The sequence below is a fragment of the Scardinius erythrophthalmus genome (genome assembly GCF_964197995.2).
Source record: "Scardinius erythrophthalmus genome assembly, chromosome: 25".
NCBI classification, from domain to species: Eukaryota; Metazoa; Chordata; class Actinopteri; order Cypriniformes; family Leuciscidae; genus Scardinius; species Scardinius erythrophthalmus.
Window position 1 is genome coordinate 9,612,970 of NC_138245.1, and position 18,726 is coordinate 9,631,695.

The 18,726-nt window shown below is 39.6% G+C and overlaps 1 protein-coding gene across 4 annotated transcripts; it reads left to right on the forward strand.

Moving 5' to 3' along the window:
- Window positions 1-781: 781 nt before the first annotated feature.
- Window positions 782-18,379, forward strand: dnase2b (deoxyribonuclease II beta). Of its 4 annotated transcripts, XM_081357611.1 has the most exons (7): window positions 782-1,018; window positions 1,177-1,345; window positions 1,524-1,602; window positions 7,626-7,787; window positions 7,889-8,086; window positions 15,676-15,853; window positions 17,432-18,379. In XM_081357611.1, the coding sequence occupies exons 1-7, from the start codon at window positions 915-917 to the stop codon at window positions 17,622-17,624; spliced, it is 1,083 nt and encodes a 360-aa protein (XP_081213737.1). In that variant the 5' UTR covers window positions 782-914; the 3' UTR covers window positions 17,625-18,379. The 4 variants fall into 4 exon arrangements, with proteins under 4 accessions (XP_081213737.1, XP_081213738.1, XP_081213736.1 ...); XM_081357612.1 differs by lacking the exon at window positions 7,889-8,086 and having other exon boundaries at window positions 808-1,018; XM_081357610.1 differs by lacking the exon at window positions 17,432-18,379 and having other exon boundaries at window positions 808-1,018; window positions 15,676-17,116.
- Window positions 18,380-18,726: the final 347 nt, after the last annotated feature.

Genomic DNA, 18,726 nt, shown 5'->3' on the forward strand with positions numbered 1-18,726 from the left:
TATAGGCCTTAGAACTACCTTTGTTTGAGGGCGAGACAAAGTAGCCAGCAGGCAGACGGTCATTATGCAAATATGTCATGTGTCATATGTGGGGATGTATACATCACAGAATTAATGGCAGGAATACAAACAAAGCATATGAAGAAAGTGTTTTGTTGGAGGAATTAACTGTCTTTGTGTGGACTTTGTGCTTTGTAACTTTGCAAGCAAAAACAGCTATATTACACAGGAAAGGCAAAATTTGTCTAATAAGCGTTAATAAACTATTCCATTTATATACTGTGTATATATATATATATATATATATATGTATATACACACACACACACACACACACACACATATATATATATATATATATATATATATATATATATATATATATATATACATATGTATATATGTATATTCATATACTGTATGGAACAGTTTATTAGAGCTTACTAGACAAATTTTATGTATATAATATATATAACTATTATTTCATATGTCTGGCTTTACAGGGTCCATTTTTAAATAAATAATTTAAATTATTTAATTAATGCACAAAATAATACATAATAATGTTAAAACTCATCCTGTTAGAGGGGTAGGCTATCAACAAAATCACTCAGTACTTAACATTAATTTACACAGTTTAGTGATCAATTCTAGATTCTAAACAGTCTGATTTCTGATTTTACATTTCTAAACAAACAGATTTTCCCAGTCTCTTCCATTATACAGAGAAAACTAAGACTGCTTCTCTGTCTCTAGATTACAGCTGCCTAATATCGGTCATGAGACAAACTTCCTCTTTCTTAAATTAGGATAGCTGTTTAGATTTCTCAGCTTGACAGAATACAACTGAAAACGTCATTCTCTGTTGTAGTTTAAACAGGAAATGTTTGGTTCGCTTTGAATAACAGATTGAAATGTCCATCATGTTTCAACTCTGTGTGTGTATCTTGTTGTTTTTGATTGGTTTCTCAGAGGCAGTGATATCCTGCTTAAATGAGAATGGTCAGCCGGTTGACTGGTAGGTTCAAATCTTTGCTTTCGGGTTTAGGCTTAGTTTATGATAACTCATTTGACAGTTGCTGTTGACATTAATCTTAGCTATGCTCTGTAAAGTGTTATGTACAGCAATGTTTAACTACTCTTTGCTATTGTAACTCTCTTATATTATTTTAAAAGGTTTATTATTTACAAACTTCCCATTTACAAGATGGATGTTAAGGGAAGTGGAGTAGATTACATGTATCTGGATCCGTCCGTCATGGATTTTCAGATGAGTAAACATATAATCAACAGCAGCAAAGGAGCTTTAGGCAGAACATTGACACAGCTTTACTCTGGATATCCAGTAAGAAGCTCTTTGAATACTATCATTGCTCCTTGTTGTTCCTAAGGATTGTTTCAAATGTTAATTAAGAGGCACTTCAAATCTTTTAATTCTTTCACTCTAGTTATACTGTATTGTGCATTAATAACACTGTAATGACACAGTACTGCATACAGATTACTGTACTTTTACTTTTCAGTCCAACAGCTCAGTCTATATGCTTTACAATGATGCGCCACCAGAACTGAAGTACCCAAGCAAGTATGGACATACAAAAGGTAATTTTGTGTGAATACTCACTAATAACATGTGTTAGGGTGGCAACAGATACAATATATACACTAGTACCATTCAAAGATTTGGGGTTGGTAAGATTTGTTAATGTTGAAAGAAGTGTATTATACCTAAAATACAGTAAAAAATAAACTAGAAAAAAAAAGTTTGTTGAGACAAACTTTAAGTTGGCTTGAGAAAGCCGGACCAGAGAGTTTGGAGAAGTTTAAAGTAGTTAGAAGTTTAAAGTAATTTAAGGTGTAAAATTTGTTTAAAGTTTGATTGATAGATTAGTTAGAAAGAAAGAAGAGTTGGAAAGAAAGAATGATTAGTAAGAAAGAAAGAAAGAAAGAAAGAAAGAAAGAAAGAAAGAAAGAAAGAAAGAAAGAAAGAAAGAAAGAAAGAAAGATTAGTAAGAAATAAAGAAAGATTAGGTAGGAAAGAAAGAACGATAGATAGATTAGTTAAAAAGAAAGATTAGTTAAAAAGAAAGATTAGTTAAAATGAAAGAAAGAAAGAAAGAAAGAAAGAAAGAAAGAAAGAAAGAAAGAAAGAAAGAAAGAAAGAAAGAAAGAAAGATTAGTTAGAAAAGAAAGAAAGAACGATAGATAGATAGATTAGAAAGAAAGGTTAGTTAAAAAGAAAGATTAGCTTGAAAGAAAGAAATATTAGTTAGAAAGAAAGAAAGAAAGAAAGAAAGAAAGAAAGAAAGAAAGAAAGAAAGATTAGTTAAAAAGAAATATTAGTTAGAAAGAAAGAACGATAGATTAGAAAATAAAGAAAGAAAGATAGATTAGTTAGAAAGAAAGAAAGAAAGAAAGAAAGAAAGAAAGAAAGAAAGATTTGTTATAAAGAAAGATAGATTAGTAAGAAATAAATAAAGAAAAACTGATTAGTTATATAGAAAGAAAGAATGATTAGTAAGAAAGAAAGATTAGTAAGAAAGAAAGAAAGATTAGTTAGAAAGAAAGAATGAATGAAAGATTAGTTAGGAAAGAAAGAACGATAGATAGATAGTTAAAAAGAAAGATTAGTTAGAAAGAAAGATTAGTTAAAAAGAAATATTAGTTAGAAAGAAACAAAGAAAGAACGATAGATAGATTAGTTAGAAAGAAAGATTAGTTAAAAAGAAAGATTAGTTCGAAAGAAAGAAAGATTAGTTAGAAAGAAAGAAAGAAAGAAAGAAAGAAAGAAAGATTAGTTAGAAAAAACAAATAACGATAGATAGATTAGTTAGAAAGAAAGATTAGTTAAAAAGAAAGATTAGTTAGAAAGAAATATAGATTAGAAATAAAGAAAGAAAGATTAGTTAGAAAGAAAGAAAGAAAGAAAGAAAGAAAGAAAGAAAGAAAGAAAGAAAGAAAGATGGATTAGTTAGAAAGAAAGCAAGATAGATTAAAGAAAGAAATATATATTAGTTAGAAAGAAAGAAAGAAAGAAAGATTAGTTAGAAAGAAAGAAAAATAGATTAGTTATAAAGAAAGATAGCTTAGTTAGAAAGAAAGAAAGAAAGAAAGAAAGAAAGAAAGAAAGAAAGAAAGAAAGAAAGAAAGAAAGAAAAAACGAAAGAAAGAAAGATAGATAGATTATAAAGAAAGAAAGAAATATGTATTAGTTAGAAAGATTAGTTAGAAAGAAAGATGGATTAGTTAGAAAGAGAGATAATTATATATAAAAAGTTTGAAGATAGAAAGATAAAAATTGTTTTAAGATAGATAGATAGATAGATAGATAGATAGATAGATAGATAGATAGATAGATAGATAGATAGATAGATAGATAGATAGATAGAAAGTAGTTTGAAGATAGATAGATTAGTTAGTTTAATTAGTTAGAAAGAAAGAAAGATTGGTTAGAAAGAAAGATTAGTCAGAAAGAAAGATTAGTTAGAAAGAAAGATCAGTTAGAAAGAAAGAATGAAAGAAAGATTAGTTAGAAAGAAAGGAAGAAAGATTAGTTAGAAAGAAAGAAAGAAAGAAAGAAAGAAAGAAAGAAAGAAAGAAAGAAAGAAAGAAAGAAAGAAAGAAAGAAAGAAAGAAAGAGATTTGTTAGAAAGAAAGAAAAAGAAAGATGGATTAGTTAGAAAGAAAGAAAGAAAGAAAGAAAGAAAGAAAGAAAGAAAGAAAGAAAGAAAGAAAGAAAGAAAGAAAGAAAGAAAGAAAGAAAGAAAGATTAGAAAGAAAGAAAGATAGATTAGTTAAAAAGAAAGATAGATTAGTTAGAAAGAAAGAAATGAAGATTAGTTAGAAAGAAAGAAAGAAAGAAAGAAAGAAAGAAAGAAAGAAAGAAAGAAAGAAAGAAAGAAAGAAAGAAAGAAAGAAAGAAAGAAAGAAAAAGAGATTTGTTAGAAAGAAAAAGAAAGATGATTAGATAGATTTATAGTTTTTGGGTTGTGCACTAATGGGCCACCGTAGCCTTGCCTCAATTTGAGCATTCTGCAATGTAAGTCTATAGGATTTTTATGTTTTTTAATATTAATTTTTTAGAAAACTGAAAGTCAAATCAGTCTGAAAAGATATAGCACACTAAGTCAGAACAGTATGAAGGTCTGATCCGAGTTTGGAGTATGTAGAGTTAAAGCTCTAGGAGGAGTTAGAGTTGTAAATTTTAGTCTCAGAAGAATAATAATAAGTTTAAATAGGATTTCAGTAAGTTGGCTTTCCCAAGCCAACTTAATAAATAAACATTGTGTTTGAACTGTTTTCTATTTTAAAACATTTTAGAATGTAATTTATTCCTGTGATGGCAAAGCTGAATTGTCAGCAGCCATTACTTTAGTCTTCAGTGTCACATGATCCTTTAGAAATCAGTCTAATATGCATTCTAACAAACATTCATTTTTATTATCTGTCAGGATTTTGTTTTTGTTTCTGTTCTGTTTCCCTGTCATATGTTCCCTGAAATAGTTTCCTAAGCTGCATCCCAATTCAGAGACTGCATTCTTCAAAGGCTGCATTCGAAGGGCGATGCCGCTGCGCGACAAAGGCTGTCCCAATTCAAAGGCATCCTTTGTTTCACATGAAATTAAGGATACAACAGATGAATCCTTGGTGGCCTTGCCTACCCCAGAATTCATTGCACACCAGTGACGACATCATTTTTTTTTTTAAATTGCCAAATCACACTTTTAAATGTAATATTGGGTTTCAGCTTACTCAAACATCTAATGATACAAATGTAAAAAATAAATCAAATAAAAACTTTAAAGCGGTTAAAATGTTGACTTATGTCTTACTAAGATGTGATCAAACTGTATATACCATTTATTATATACAGAAATGGACCAAGGTGAACATATTTAGACAGTGAACCCTGTTTTGTTTTCAGATAGTTTAATGTAACTTTCAAAAAAAGTCCCGTACAAACGTTACAGTCATTCTGTCTCAGTTGCTAGGCGACAAGAACAGTCCTCCGTAGGATAGACCGTCCCATTTAACAATGCTCTGCCCGACCTTCGAGTCCTTCGAAGGATGCAGCCTCTGAATTGGGACACAGCTCTAGTGTGTGCCAGTTTATTACTGATTTTGTTCATCTGTTGTTCTATTCGCTAACTCGGTTATTTAAGCTCTGTGTTTCCTCAGTTCCTTTGTTCAGTATTGTTTGTGTATAAGTTTAAGTGCTTGTTATCTATGCGATCCCCATGTGTTTTTTGTGTTAATTATATTAAAGACTGTTCTTATACTCTGTTGTCGTGCACAGCCACAACACCGTTCCATTATCAATGTAAAAACTGTTTTACTGCTTAAAGGAGAACTCCGGTCAATTTTAACATTGAGCTCATTTTTTTGTAAATTTGGAGTGCTGTCAATACAGAGAACAACGACAAAAATCGGTGTTGCCTTCACCCTGTTATCCTCTTTTTAAAATTTGCACCCTGTTGACTTCAATGGGGCAAGTTTTAAACCTGCTTTTAGCCTCTTAACATCCTTGATGTGTCATTACAAGTGCCCAGCCATTGTGAGTGATTCCTTCAGAGTGAACACGGGTGAATCTGACTGCAGTAGATGTGAAAGATATGAATAAAAATGATGTTAATTCAGCCAGCGCACATACCTGTATTTACTTTCTGTTTTCAGTCGAAGTCCACAGTAGTCGATTGTCAAGTTCACGCGCGTGATCATAGGTACTAAACCTATGCGTGTGAACTCGACAATCGACTACTGTGGACTTCGACCGAAAACAGAAAGTAAATACAGGTATGTGCGCTGGCTGAATTAACATCATTTTTATTCATATCTTTCACATCTACTGCAGTCAGATACACCCGTGTTCACTCTGAAGGAATCACTCACAATGGCTGGGCACTTGTAATGACACATCAAGGATGTTAAGAGGCTAAAAGCAGGTTTAAAACTTGCCCCATTGAAGTCAACAGGGTGCAAATTTTAAAAAGAGGATAACACGGTGTAGGCAACACCGATTTTTGTCGTTTTTTTCTGTATTGACAGCACTCCAAATTTACAAAAAAATGAGCTCAATGTTAAAATTGACCGGAGTTCTCCTTTAATATATTTGTGTAAACCATGATTTTTTTTTTAAATCTTTGATGAATAGAAAGTTTAAAATCACAGCATTTATTTGAAATGGAAATCTTTTGTAACAATGTAAATGTCTTTTTATCTTTAAAGTCCGCGTGAACCGGAAGTTGCAAACGACTTTTCTCCTGTGTTGTGACGTATTTCCCAGTGAAACGGAATATTGAACAGAGGGCAGGGTTTTACTCTAGCGCTCCTCCTCTCCATCTCTGCTCATAGCAGACTAACGGTTTGAGGGGAGTGGTTAAGCGTTTCCCAAACCAAGCCGTCAAACCTACGTCATCAGGGAAGGTCCTCCAATGCAGAGGGGAGGGACATTTTTTAGATTTTGATAAAAGATTATGAAGCCAAAAAAATGTTTTGTGTGGATTGACTTGCATGGATGAATTGTTCACCACAAAACGATCAATTTAGGCAAACAAAGTAAATATGCTCAATTTTGATTTCATGTGGACTTTCAATCATCATTGCTGAATAAAAGTATTCATTGAAAAAAAAAAAAAAACATAACCCCAAACTTTTGAACAGGAGTGTATTTACAGACTCCAAAAACAATTTTAGAATTTGGGTGTTTGTCACCTAATACTGACCTGCTGTCTCTTCCAGCATTCAGAGTTATGGCACAATTACAACATAACATTGTTAATAAAGTTGTGTTTGTGACCAAAAATCATCAATTGTTTAGGACATTTTCTTTTTACATTTTCTAATCGGTAAAATGTAATTTCATAATTGGCATTATGGCAATAAATAAATACAAAGTTTTGTCATGAAACTCTAGATGGCGCAGACTGAAAGGTCCTTAACTCAATCTTTTTGCAATCACATCATTCTCAATAGGGCAGAGCTGATTGATTCCTGCTGTATAGCGAATTAGTTTGCTGCTCAACTTTCAAATACTTGGTCAGGGTATGCTGTAAAAGTTTGCAGCACACTTGCAGAAACTCTCCACCTTCTTCAGCTCCACCTGCATAGATCTGCTATTGGTAATTCATGTATGCTAAATGCTATATTGTACAGCTGCAGCATGTCTTACTTGCTCACAGCAGCATGTCTATGTATGTATTGGCAGTAGAAAATCCCGTACATGCTTTGCAGCAGCAGCATAGCAGATCTTCCACCAAGACCAAACATATTCACATCGTCATATCCATACCATGCCAAACACTATGAAAGTCGTCATGACATAAAGATTCTTACTCTTCACATAGCTACTCTCAAAACCAACATAAGTAACTCAATAAAAACCCAGGCAACATGAGCTGAAATCCTTTAAAAATACTCCAGTCCAGCCCAATCCAATAAAACTTAAATCCAAATTCAAATTCACTCCAGCTTTCTCTTTTGTTTTTCTAACATTAAAATAGTAGGCTTCTGATTTGCTTGGTCCATGTGAGTAATCAGTTATGGATAAACAAGGTTTCATGATGAAACTTGTATCCAACTGCATGATGATTTATGACTAACTGTATTGCCGTATATGATTTCTGCAGGAGTGCTGATGTTTGACCAGTCTCAGGGATTTTGGCTCACACACAGTGTTCCTCATTTTCCTCCATTTCCAGAGAGAAATTACAGTTACCCATCTACAGGAAAATACTACGGCCAGACTCTGCTCTGTATTACATACAACTATACACAGTTCCCTCAAATAGGTGAGCACATACTATGCTTATTGTATAAGATTAGTTTAATTTAAAAAGTGCTATATTTTAGTGCTCACAATTCTGAAATAAGTATTCCTCTCTCTTAACAGCATGGCAGTTAGCATATCTTAATCCACGTATGTATAACTGCTCTGTCCCTGGGGCATTTCGCCAAGATATTGCTGTAATGGCACAAATTTGTGATGTTAAAACACCGGCCTTAAAAAACAGGAGGAGTCTGCAGAAGCTGAAATCAGTTGGAGGACAAACTTTTTTCAGTTTTGCCAAATCACACAACTATGTGGATGGTGAGAGCTCTTAAATTCAAAAACTCTTCTGCATATTTAGACCGGTGGCCCAACATAGCAGTTTATTGACATTACATTATTCCAAAGTACATCACTGTGCTTAAGCAACTATTTACATTGATTATGTAAGCATGTACAAGACTCAAGTTCAACATTTTTTATTTTTTATTAAGTTTATTTTCTTTCACATACATTTGCATAGATAGTATATTACTACAACGTTGCATTGTATTTTTTTACTACTACTAACCATAATGCTATACACACAGAAATATCTTGAAAGATATTTGCATATAAACAAAGCTGCATATAAACAATATAAACCATATACTGTAGGTCTATCTAATATTTTTATATTTTAACTAAACTTAAACTTAACCTAAGAAAATTCTGAAAAGAGGAAACGCAATAAACCCGAGATAAAGTATAATGCAACACTTTTGTTGTAAAATCAATCTTACTGGTCACAAATAATATGTCATAACATTAGTTTACAGCAAACCATAGAATAATAATAAAAAATACTGTACTGTAAAATTAATTATGGTAGTTGTTTGACTGTATATTAAATTACAGTGTGCTTACAGTAGTGTAAAGTTAACCACATAAGCATATTTACATTATTTGCAACTAAATCTGATACAAGTTAATGTGCCCCTATTATGGTTTTTCGAATATTTCCTTTCATGCACGATAAATAAAAGTTATTGTCTCCTAAGAGAAAAAAACGACTCTGAACCGCCTTTACGAGTTGTTTTTCTTTCGAATCCTACTGCTTTCAATTTCTATGTCACTAGAAGATAATTTTGCATAATGCCTGTCTATGTTATTTGGACCAACTTGCTCCTCAGAATCACAACCTGTATGAATAATCATTGATGTATATAATACCTGGTGTTCAAAATACGCAGTTTTGTGTTTTACATTGTGTATGTTTTGGCTAACGGCTAACTCACGTTATTACTGTCTTACTGTAATATTTCTGCTAAGCATCTGTGGGCCACTATTACCTAAAACTGTATTTTAATGCAGATTGTCTGTCATTCTTACTACTTTGAGTAAAGATAAAGGAGCAAGATTTGTTTTACCAATGTTTGTTACATCAGTCATTTACGTTAGTGCTGAGCGAACATATGCACCGATATTGATATAGTTCCCGCATGTGCACCGCAAATTTTTTTAAATATACACATCGGTTTGTTGATGGATATACACTTGTTAATGCTGATGGTGAGGATTTACAGTTGCAACATCTCATAATGTACTTCAAACTGAGTAGCTTATCATTGAGAAACTTCCTGCTCAAGTCGTCCTTGTGATGGAGGTTCGGGTTGAATAACTAGTTCTTCCAATGTTTCATAATCGGACTCGCGCTCGAATTGATATGGTAAAATCGTCGTCATCGTTACTGTATAGTGTGTACAATAGCTGAGCTTTAGCCTCCAGACAGAGCTGACGTTCAGTTATGGTAATGGAGACTGATTCATCCATCAAGTCGTTTGAGAATCATTGAAAAATATGGTGATGTGTAATGTATATTATGAGAAAATTAAAGTTTTTTTTTTTTTTTTTACTTTTGTTGCATGTAAACCTGTTGTAGGAGACCTCCAAAACAAAATTAGGATACATTAAAATAATAATGTCTAATAGTGTCACGTATGGTTGTAGTAGTAATGCGCACAGTGAAAGAAGTAGAGTACAAACACAGTCTTTATTAAATCCACGACGGAAAATGGAAAACTCAGGAGATAGCAAGAGAAAATGTAAACACAGCACTTTACACCTAGGGTATGCTAACACGATGACGATGAATTCAAAACAGATGACAGCATTGTCAAAGCGATCACCGTTCACACGGATCTGCAAATACGACTAAAAACGTACTCGGTTACTCACGTAACCTCGGTTCTCTCTAGTAGAGGGAACGAGTACTGCGTAAGGGTATCTTACGCTAGGGGAAAATCCTTTTTCCACGAGATGTTGAAGCCAAAAATTATCCTTAATTTTGCAATAATGTAAAGCGCGTTGCGGCAGCATACATACATAGGCAAGACGGCTTGCGCGCCTATTGGCTGGTCTGCTGGCAACTGCGTGAGCCTATCGAGCGAGGCCTAGCGTGACGTCAGACCCAATGGGCACGCTTCGCGTCCTCTGCATCACGTCCCGCCGAAACAGGCGTAAATACAGTTCGCAGGCGACACATATCTGTTTTTTTCATAGTCGAAGCAACCAGAGCGTGTGCATGCACGGCAAGATACGCAATACTCGTTCCCTCTACTAGAGAGAACCGAGGTTACGTGAGTAAACGAGTACGTTCTCTTACGAGAGGTCTCTCGTACTGCGTAAGAGTATCTTACGCTAGGGGACCTACTGTAAGACGCCGTGCGTGCTGGGATCTGACACCACAGGCCCAAGAGCAAAGCCCGGGGCTCATATAGTGCACAATCACCCAGGGGACTCACAGGGAATCCGGGAAGAGGGGGGGGGGGGGGGGGGTTGGGCCACGCTCTTCCACATATAACAGCGCCACATGGACGCAGAGTACAACATACAGACAGGGCGGGTTACGGCCTGAACTGATGGTAAAATGCGGGACTTATACAATTGGCCAAGCATTATTTTTTTTTTTTCGATTAGTGAGCTATGCTCAGCAGACACAGTATTCTGGACCGATAGCATCAGTACAGACAACACTGGTCATTAAGACCGACAGCAGCCTGGCCTGCAGGGCGGGAACCTCTAGGTTGTAAAACCTTATAAATGTAGACGGGGAGGCCCAGCCTGCCGCCATACAAATATCTTGCAAGGCAATCCCACTTGACCAGGCCCACGATGAAGCCATGCCTCTCGTGGAGTGCGCTCTGACACCCAACGGGCATTGCATGCCCCTGGAAGTGTACGCCAGCGCGATAGCGTCAACTATCCATCTGGATAGGCTCTGTTTCGACGCGGCTAGTCCCTTAGAACGCCCGCTGAATGAAACAAAGAGCTGCTCTGTCTGTCTGAAGACAGAAGAGCGAGACACATAAGAGCCCTCGAGCAGCGCTCCCCATCCCGAGGTGGACGCGTCCGTGGACACCACTTTCACTCTCGAGGAAGTCCCCAGGCTTACACCTGATTGGTACCAGTCGTTTGCCTTCCAAGGTTTCAGAGCTGCAATGCATTTCTGATTGACCTTGAGACGAAGCCGACCAGAGACCCACGCTCGGCGTGGTACTCGTGCTTTCAGCCAGAACTGCAGTGGGCGCATGTGGAGCAAGCCCAGCTGAAGTACTGATGATGCTGAGGCCATGAGACCTAGCATCCTCTGAAATTTCTTGAGCGGGACAGAAGCGCCGCAGCGGAAAGAGTTCACTGCACGCTGAATGTCCAGCGTGCGCTGCGGTGATAGACGTGCTATCATGGAAAGCGAGTCCAGTTCTGTGCCCAGAAAAGATATTATCTGCCTGGGGGACAGAGAACTTTTCTCCCAGTTCACTCTGAGACCGAGATTCTCGAGGTGATCGAGTAAAATGGTCCTGTGCTCTACGAGCTCCGAGTGAGATTGCGCTAGAATCAGCCAATCGTCCAAATAGTTCAACACTCGCATGCCCTGAAGTCTGAGGGGTGCGAGCGCTGCGTCCATGCACTTCGTGAATGTATGGGGTGCTAGGGACAAGCCGAATGGCAGGACTGTGTACTGATATGCCTGGCCCTCGAAGGCGAATCTCAAAAAACGCCTGTGACGTGACGCTATCTGTATTTGAAAATACGCATCTTTCAGATCTATTGACACAAACCAATCTCCTCGGCGAATCTGCGCAAGGATTTTTCTGGTCGTCAGCATCCTGAACTGTCGCTTCACAAGCACTTTGTTCAGCTGCCTTAGATCTAGTATGGGTCTGAGACCCCCGTCTTTTTTCGGCACCAGGAAGTATCTGCTGTATAACCCCCCTTCGCTCTGAGCTTGAGATAAAGGCTCTATGGCCCCTTTGCTCAACAGTTTCAGAATTTCGGCTCGAAGTAGATGTGCTACTTCTGTTTCCACCGTGGTTTCGACGCGTGCCGTATAGCGGCGAGGGCGTCGGCGAAACTGCAGCAATAGCCTCTTTTTATAATGTCTAGCACCCATTTCGAAACCCCTGGTAGCTCTGCCCATGCATCTGCACGGATAGCTAGGGGTTGAATGCGAAGCGCGCTTCGTTCGTTCAGCGACGGAGGGGCTTCGGTGTGCTGTAACATAAGCGTGGCGCTTATGACATTTGAGGCAGGGGGCGCGCTGATAACAGCGGGCAGATTGCCCGCGCTCGACCCCTCTATGGTGGCCAACCGAGAGGGGGAGGGCTGAGCGAGTCCCGTAGGAACTGTCATGTCTAAGAGTGGATGTGGGCGCTGGAAAGTGGGCACATTTACAACACTGAGAGCATCGCTCGCCTGAGCAGAGCGAATGCATACTGGTTTCGTTTTCAAAGAAAACCTGAGACATGCGGGACGTAGTGTTTGTGGGCACTGGGTAGTGGGCACGTTTACTACGTTTAATGCGCAAGTCAGCCCTGTGTGAAGGGCTGTGCTTGTGTGTAGGAATGGGCACTGGGCAGTGGGCATTTTGTTTACACACATAACACCATCGGCCGTGGCTGGGACACCAGAAAATACGCTCTTTTTGAGATTTATCTGGGTAGCCGTGAAAACGGCATTTGTGTGCAGGCAAGCGGGCAGTGGAACCGGCTTGTTGGCTGCTAAATACACTGGACCAGTCACATTTCTTGGAACTGGACGAGCGATGAGCTTTGGTGGAAGTCCGGCCGCAGCGGGACTTGAACACCGCCTTTTCCCTAGGCGGTTTCGCACTTCGGGCCTGTCGGCGCTGTGAAGCGGCGGCGGTGGGCGGAGGCGGAGGCTGACGCTGTGAGCTCTGAGCAGACGGTTTCGCACGGCCTGCTGCAGAACTGGAGTGCTTCGGTAGGAAGTGCTTCATGGCCTGAGACGCTTTCTGTACCTCAGCGAATCTTTCCGCAAAGTCCTTGACGGAAGATCCAAAGAGGCCAGCGGGAGAAAGCGGAGCGTCGAGGAACGCGGTGCGCTCAGACTCGGACATCTCAGAGAGCGTCAGCCACAGATGTCTCTCAGTCACGGTGAGAGAGGCCATGCTCCGTCCTATGGCCTGTGCAGCGGACTTAGTAGCACGGAGAGCGAGGTCCATAGCACTTCTTAAGTCCGGCACGCAGATTGCATCTGGTCCTTTCTCGTCCAGTTTTCGGAGGAGATCGGCCTGGAAAATCTGCAATGTGGCCATGGTGTGTAGCGCTGACGCGGCCTGCCCGGCGGCGGAGAAAGCTTTCGAGGGTAGCGCCATCTTAGCTCGCCGTCCAGCGGAGGGCGGGCATAAGTGGGTAGCTATCGCCTCTTCGACCGGCGGCATGGAATGGTATCCTCTGTCCTTGGCACCGTCGACAGCGGAGAATGCCAGAGAGACAGAAGAGCGCGTTCTGGCCGAAATAGGGGGCGTTCCAAGACTTAGCGACTTCTTCATGTAACTCAGGAAGAAAGGGCGCTGGCTTGGACTCAGGTGAAGCGCGTTCCCCGGGCAGAAAATAGCCATCCAGACGGTTGTGAGCAGGCTGCTCAGGCATAGACCACTCGAGGCCGAGGCTCGCCGCGGCTCGCCGCGGCCTGTGTGAGTACGTGCATGAGCTCCGTCTCAATGCTCGTTCTTTTACCTGACGATGCGCGGGCAGGGGGCGCGAGGTCCTCAGAGCTCGCCCAACCTTCACTGCCTGACGCCAGAATAGAGCAGGAATCCTCTTCTCTCAGCAGGGCTTCCTCGTCAGCGTCGTCGACGGAAGCGGCGGCAGACCGCGCCCGCTGTCCACCAAGAAGAGAAGCTGACGAAGCCGGTGAAGCAGGCGGGCGAACCGGCGAGCTTTGGCGGCTGGGAGAAGGTTCCGGGACCCGCTGAGCACGGCGCTTTTTACGGCGTGGTACTACGGTGGGCGGGGGTGCAGCCTCGGTGAAAAATTCCAGGCGAGTCCTCAGAGTCGCCATGGGCATAGGCTCACAATGAGGGCAGCCGCCCTCAGCGAGCGCGAGAGCTGCATGTTCCTCACCCAGGCAGGAAACGCAGATCACGTGGCGGTCCCCGTCGCTGAGTGTGGCTCTGCACGAGCCGCAGGAAGGCATCTTGAAAAAGACGCAAGCTCTTTTAGAGAGTGTGTGTCGCAGCAGCGAACACACACACAGCACAGAGAATAAAAGGATATAGGCGCCAGATAGCGCAGTAGGAAGGCGATGAAGGCAGCGCGGCCAGCGAGTTCACGACTCGTCCCGCTGAGAGGCTTGTTCAGACGGCGTGGCTTCTCTCTGGATCCAGCGATGTGAATGCTTCGCTGAAGGATGAAAAAATCAGATATGTGTCGCCTGCGAGCTGTATTTATAGGCCTAAGCCACGCCTGTTTCGGCGGGACATGACGCAGAGGGCGCGAAGCGTGCCTATTGGGTCTGACGTCACGCTAGGCCTCGCTCGATAGGCTCACGCAGTTGCCAGCAGATCAGCCAATAGGCGCGCAAGCCGTCTTGCCTATGTCTGTATGCTGCCGCAACGCGCTTTACATTATTGCAAAATTAAGGATCATTTTTGGCTTCAACATCTCGTGGAAAAAGGATTTTCCCCTAGCGTAAGATACTCTTACGCAGTACGAGAGACCTCTCGTAAGAGAACGCTGTTTTATGCATGCCAGGCCAGTAGTTGGTGATTTCACTTTGTAAAAAGAAACCCCACACCTATAGACTGAGCACGTAATATGCATGCGCATGGTGTCACGTTTTTGTTGTTTACATGGAGACAGTAAAGGTGTCATTTTCAAAACCTTGAACTTTGAAACACATTTTCAAAAGCTTACGTTTTCAGACCCTCAAAACTCTTTTGTCGTGTAAATGAACACCCAAAACACATGAAAAGTTTTTTGTTTTTAGTTGAAAATGGTGTTGACTGCAATCGAAAGCTTGATTGCTTTCAAAAATATAAAAATGTCTTTTGATTTTGGTCTGTATCTTAACCAAACTGAACCACTTCAGTAGATTTGAAGAATAGCAAGTAGCATGGACTACTTTTAGAATACATTTATGAAGCATTAATGCTTCAGTCCCATTGCAAAGGAAAGAAAAACAGAAATATCTCCTTTTATGTTTCACTGAAGCAAGGCTTACAAGGTAACATTTAAATAATTAAAACTTTTATTTGTAATGAATTATAAAGGTATTTATATGTTATAATGCATTATATATTTTCATAAATAATTGTAACCAGAGTTAAAATGCATCATAATATTTGCAGATTCCTTGTTGCATTCCTTGATTGTCAGAAGGTGTTCAGTAAATAGATAATTATTATAATGTTTTGTAACTGTGGTTTCAATTTTTATACATAGACTATACAATGCATTATAATGTGCATTATAAAGCATAATTAATGCATTAAAGTACTTGTATAATGCATTATATTTGGGTAAATAATGACAGAATTTTTGGGTGAACTATTATTTTAGCATAAATAAAATGTTTTAGGATAATAAGACACTAATTCCATGCTAAATGCTAAACACTCTCTACAGATATTTACACAGGTTGGGTGGCTCAAGCATTGGGGACAGATCTGCTGGTGGAATCGTGGCTGCACCAGGCACATCAACTCCCCTCTAACTGCTCACTTCCCCGGCATGTGATGAACATTAACAGAGTTTGTCTCCCTGGACCTCAGATGTTCAGAAGCTATGAGGATCATTCTAAGTGGTGTGTGTCCTATGCTTTCAAAGACCAGTGGATATGTATGGGGGACTTGAACAGAGACAGTGGTCAGGCTGGCAGAGGTGGTGGGCTAATATGTTCTCAAAACTCAATAATTTATAAAGCTTTCCGTCAGGCCATGGCCGGGTATAAACACTGCTGAAAAATACCTTCAGTAGACTGAACCAGCTCTGGACTTTGGAGCATGCATTAATAAATGACAGGGGTTTGGACTTGAACCCAGATGTAATTATGAAAGTTGCTAAGAAAATATAATGGTAAATTTGATTAGATGGGGATAGTGGTTTTTGAAGTGGTAGTCTCCAAAAAAAGAAAAGAAGAAAAAATGAAATATGTGACTATAAATGTTACAATTCCTGTCTTGTGTCCCCTTTTGTGTTTAAGGACTCTTATTTTGAAGTGCATTTTCAATTCCTATTATTCCTGGTGTTCACTTTCTGGTGTAAACTAGTGTTTAGTTTGTTTTCATAGCTGCCTGTTACGTTTCCATAGCAATGCATTACCCTTACCTGTCCCTTGTTAACCCCATATTATCCAGTGCTACCCTTGTTCAGTGTCTGGTGTTGTCCTTATGTGGGTGGATGGATAGATGGATGGATTGATGGATGGATGAGACATATATGTACTACTGTACACCCAAAGCGCTTTACAATCATGTCAGGGGTCTCTCCTCAACCACCACCAGTGTGCAGCATCCACTTGAATGATGCCATGGCAGCCACAGTACAATGGCACCAGTGCGCTCACCACACAACAGCTATAGGTGGAGAGGAGAGAGAGTGATAGAGCCAATTCAATGGATGGGGATTATTAGAGGCCATGATTGGTGAGGGCCAATGGGGGGAATTTGGCCAGAACACTGGTGTTACACCCCTACTCTTTTACAAGAAGTGCCATCGGATTTTTAATGATCAGAGAGTCAGGACCTGTCACTTTACTGGGTTATCAGGACCTACACAGACCACAGGGTCAGCATCCCCTGCTTGCCTCACTAACACCTCTTACAGCAGCAACCTAGTTTTCCAAGGAGGTCTCCCATCCAGGTACTAACCAGGCTGAACTCTGCTTAGCTTCAATGGGCAACCAGTCTTGGGCTACAGGGTGATATGGCTGTGGTATGAGTGTAATGTTTTAATGTTTAATGTTGCCTTTCTCCGTGAATAGATTTACTCTAGTTTTACCCACGTCTGCCTGTGCCTGAATTTACTTTTTATGTTTGTTAATAAATGTCTTTTTGTTGCAACTGGATCCAACTCATGTCTTTCTGAAACACCCCGCGTTAGAACACCAGACCACAATTCATCCTTTGCCAGGAGTTTGACAGGTGATCTGACCAATTATAACGCCAAATTCGCCATTTTGTCCGACAAAGCAGACAGGAGAGTTAATAGATTAACGTCGGTGGACTTGAACTTGAAAAATTGTGTGTATTGATGCCTTTCTGCGGTTGAAACAACATTTTAATGTATTATATTTTCCAAATATTTTCAATAACATTTAAATCTAAGGACTGTACAGGCCACTCAAGAATAATAATAATAATAATTTGTTACATTTATATAGCGCTTTTCTAGGTACTCAAAGCGCTTTCCATGGAAGGGGGGAATCTCCTCAACCACCACCAATGTGCAGCATCCACCTGGATGATGCAACGGCAGCCATATTGCGCCAGAACGCCCACCACACACCAGCTTACTGGTGGAGAGGAGACAGTGATGAAGCTCACAGGGTGAGCACCCCCTACTGGCCTCATTAACACCTCTTCCAACAAGAACATTCTACGACTGATCCCTGAACCAAGTTTAAGTAGATTTGGATGTATACTTTGGGATGGCTGTCCTGCAGGAAAGTCCATTGATCATCAAGTTTCAGTCTCTGCACACAAGGCATCAACCATCTTTGCCAAAATGGCTTGATACTTCAAATAATTCACAATGTCCTTCATACAGTCACGATTTCCACTTCCTGCAACAGCAAAGCACCCTCATAACAAGACTAGACCACCTCCATGTTTGACCATGGAAATAGTGTTCTTCTGCTCATAAGCTTTGCCTTTTTTGCTTTCTTCAAGTACTTCACAGTTCTGTCCAAATGAATTTTGGCATATTCAAGTCAGCCTTTTATGTTCTTCTTGGTCAAGAGTGGCATTCGGCAAGATGTCCCAACGTACAGGCCATGCTTGTCTAGTGTTCTTCTTATACTATGCATTGAAATGTTTTTTCCTCCTTTCATCAGGTCATCTTGCATGTCTTTGGCAGTAAATTGAGGGTTTTTCTCAGTTGCTCTAATCAAACATTTTATTCCCCTAAATGATATTGTGCTTTTTTTCTTTAAAACCCTCAATGGTTTTCTGGTACAATAAATTTTCAACTTGTGAATAAGGCTGCCAGCTGTGTCTCTAGAAACGTTTAGTGTTTTGGAAATCTTCTTGTGGCCATAGACTTTTCTCATGTACTTTTCTTATGAATTTTCTTGTGACTTTTTAATGCAATAAAACAATTTGTTCTCTATAGCTTATGTGAGAGCTCTGTTGAGTTGGCCATATTTGCTACTCAACTTAAACACATGTAGGGGCTACATGTACGTATGTGTAACAGCAAAGGCTAATTCAGTTTTGTTATAGAGTTTCCAAAGGCTTAATTGTGTTTTAACATTCAAATAATTATGACATAGCTGTATTACAAAAAAAAACTCAGCATAACATTATATATTGACAACTTTTAATTTGACACTAAACTGTTATAAATACCATTTTAAAAACTCAGAATCTTTAGAAAAGCCTACATTTGTAAATTATTACAGTCTCCAGGGGATTGAATAATTTTAATTGCAACTGTATGTAAGTGCAGTGACCAGTC

Bases quoted from the DNA above. Each gene is read 5' to 3' on its own strand.
- dnase2b (XM_081357611.1), top strand. From the start codon at position 915: ATGTCCATCATGTTTCAACTCTGTGTGTGTATCTTGTTGTTTTTGATT. The intron at 1,346-1,523 runs GTAAGAAGCTCT...TTTACTTTTCAG, and splicing joins AGCTTTACTCTGGATATCCA to TCCAACAGCTCAGTCTATAT. The intron at 8,087-15,675 runs GTGAGAGCTCTT...CACTCTCTACAG, and splicing joins ATCACACAACTATGTGGATG to ATATTTACACAGGTTGGGTG.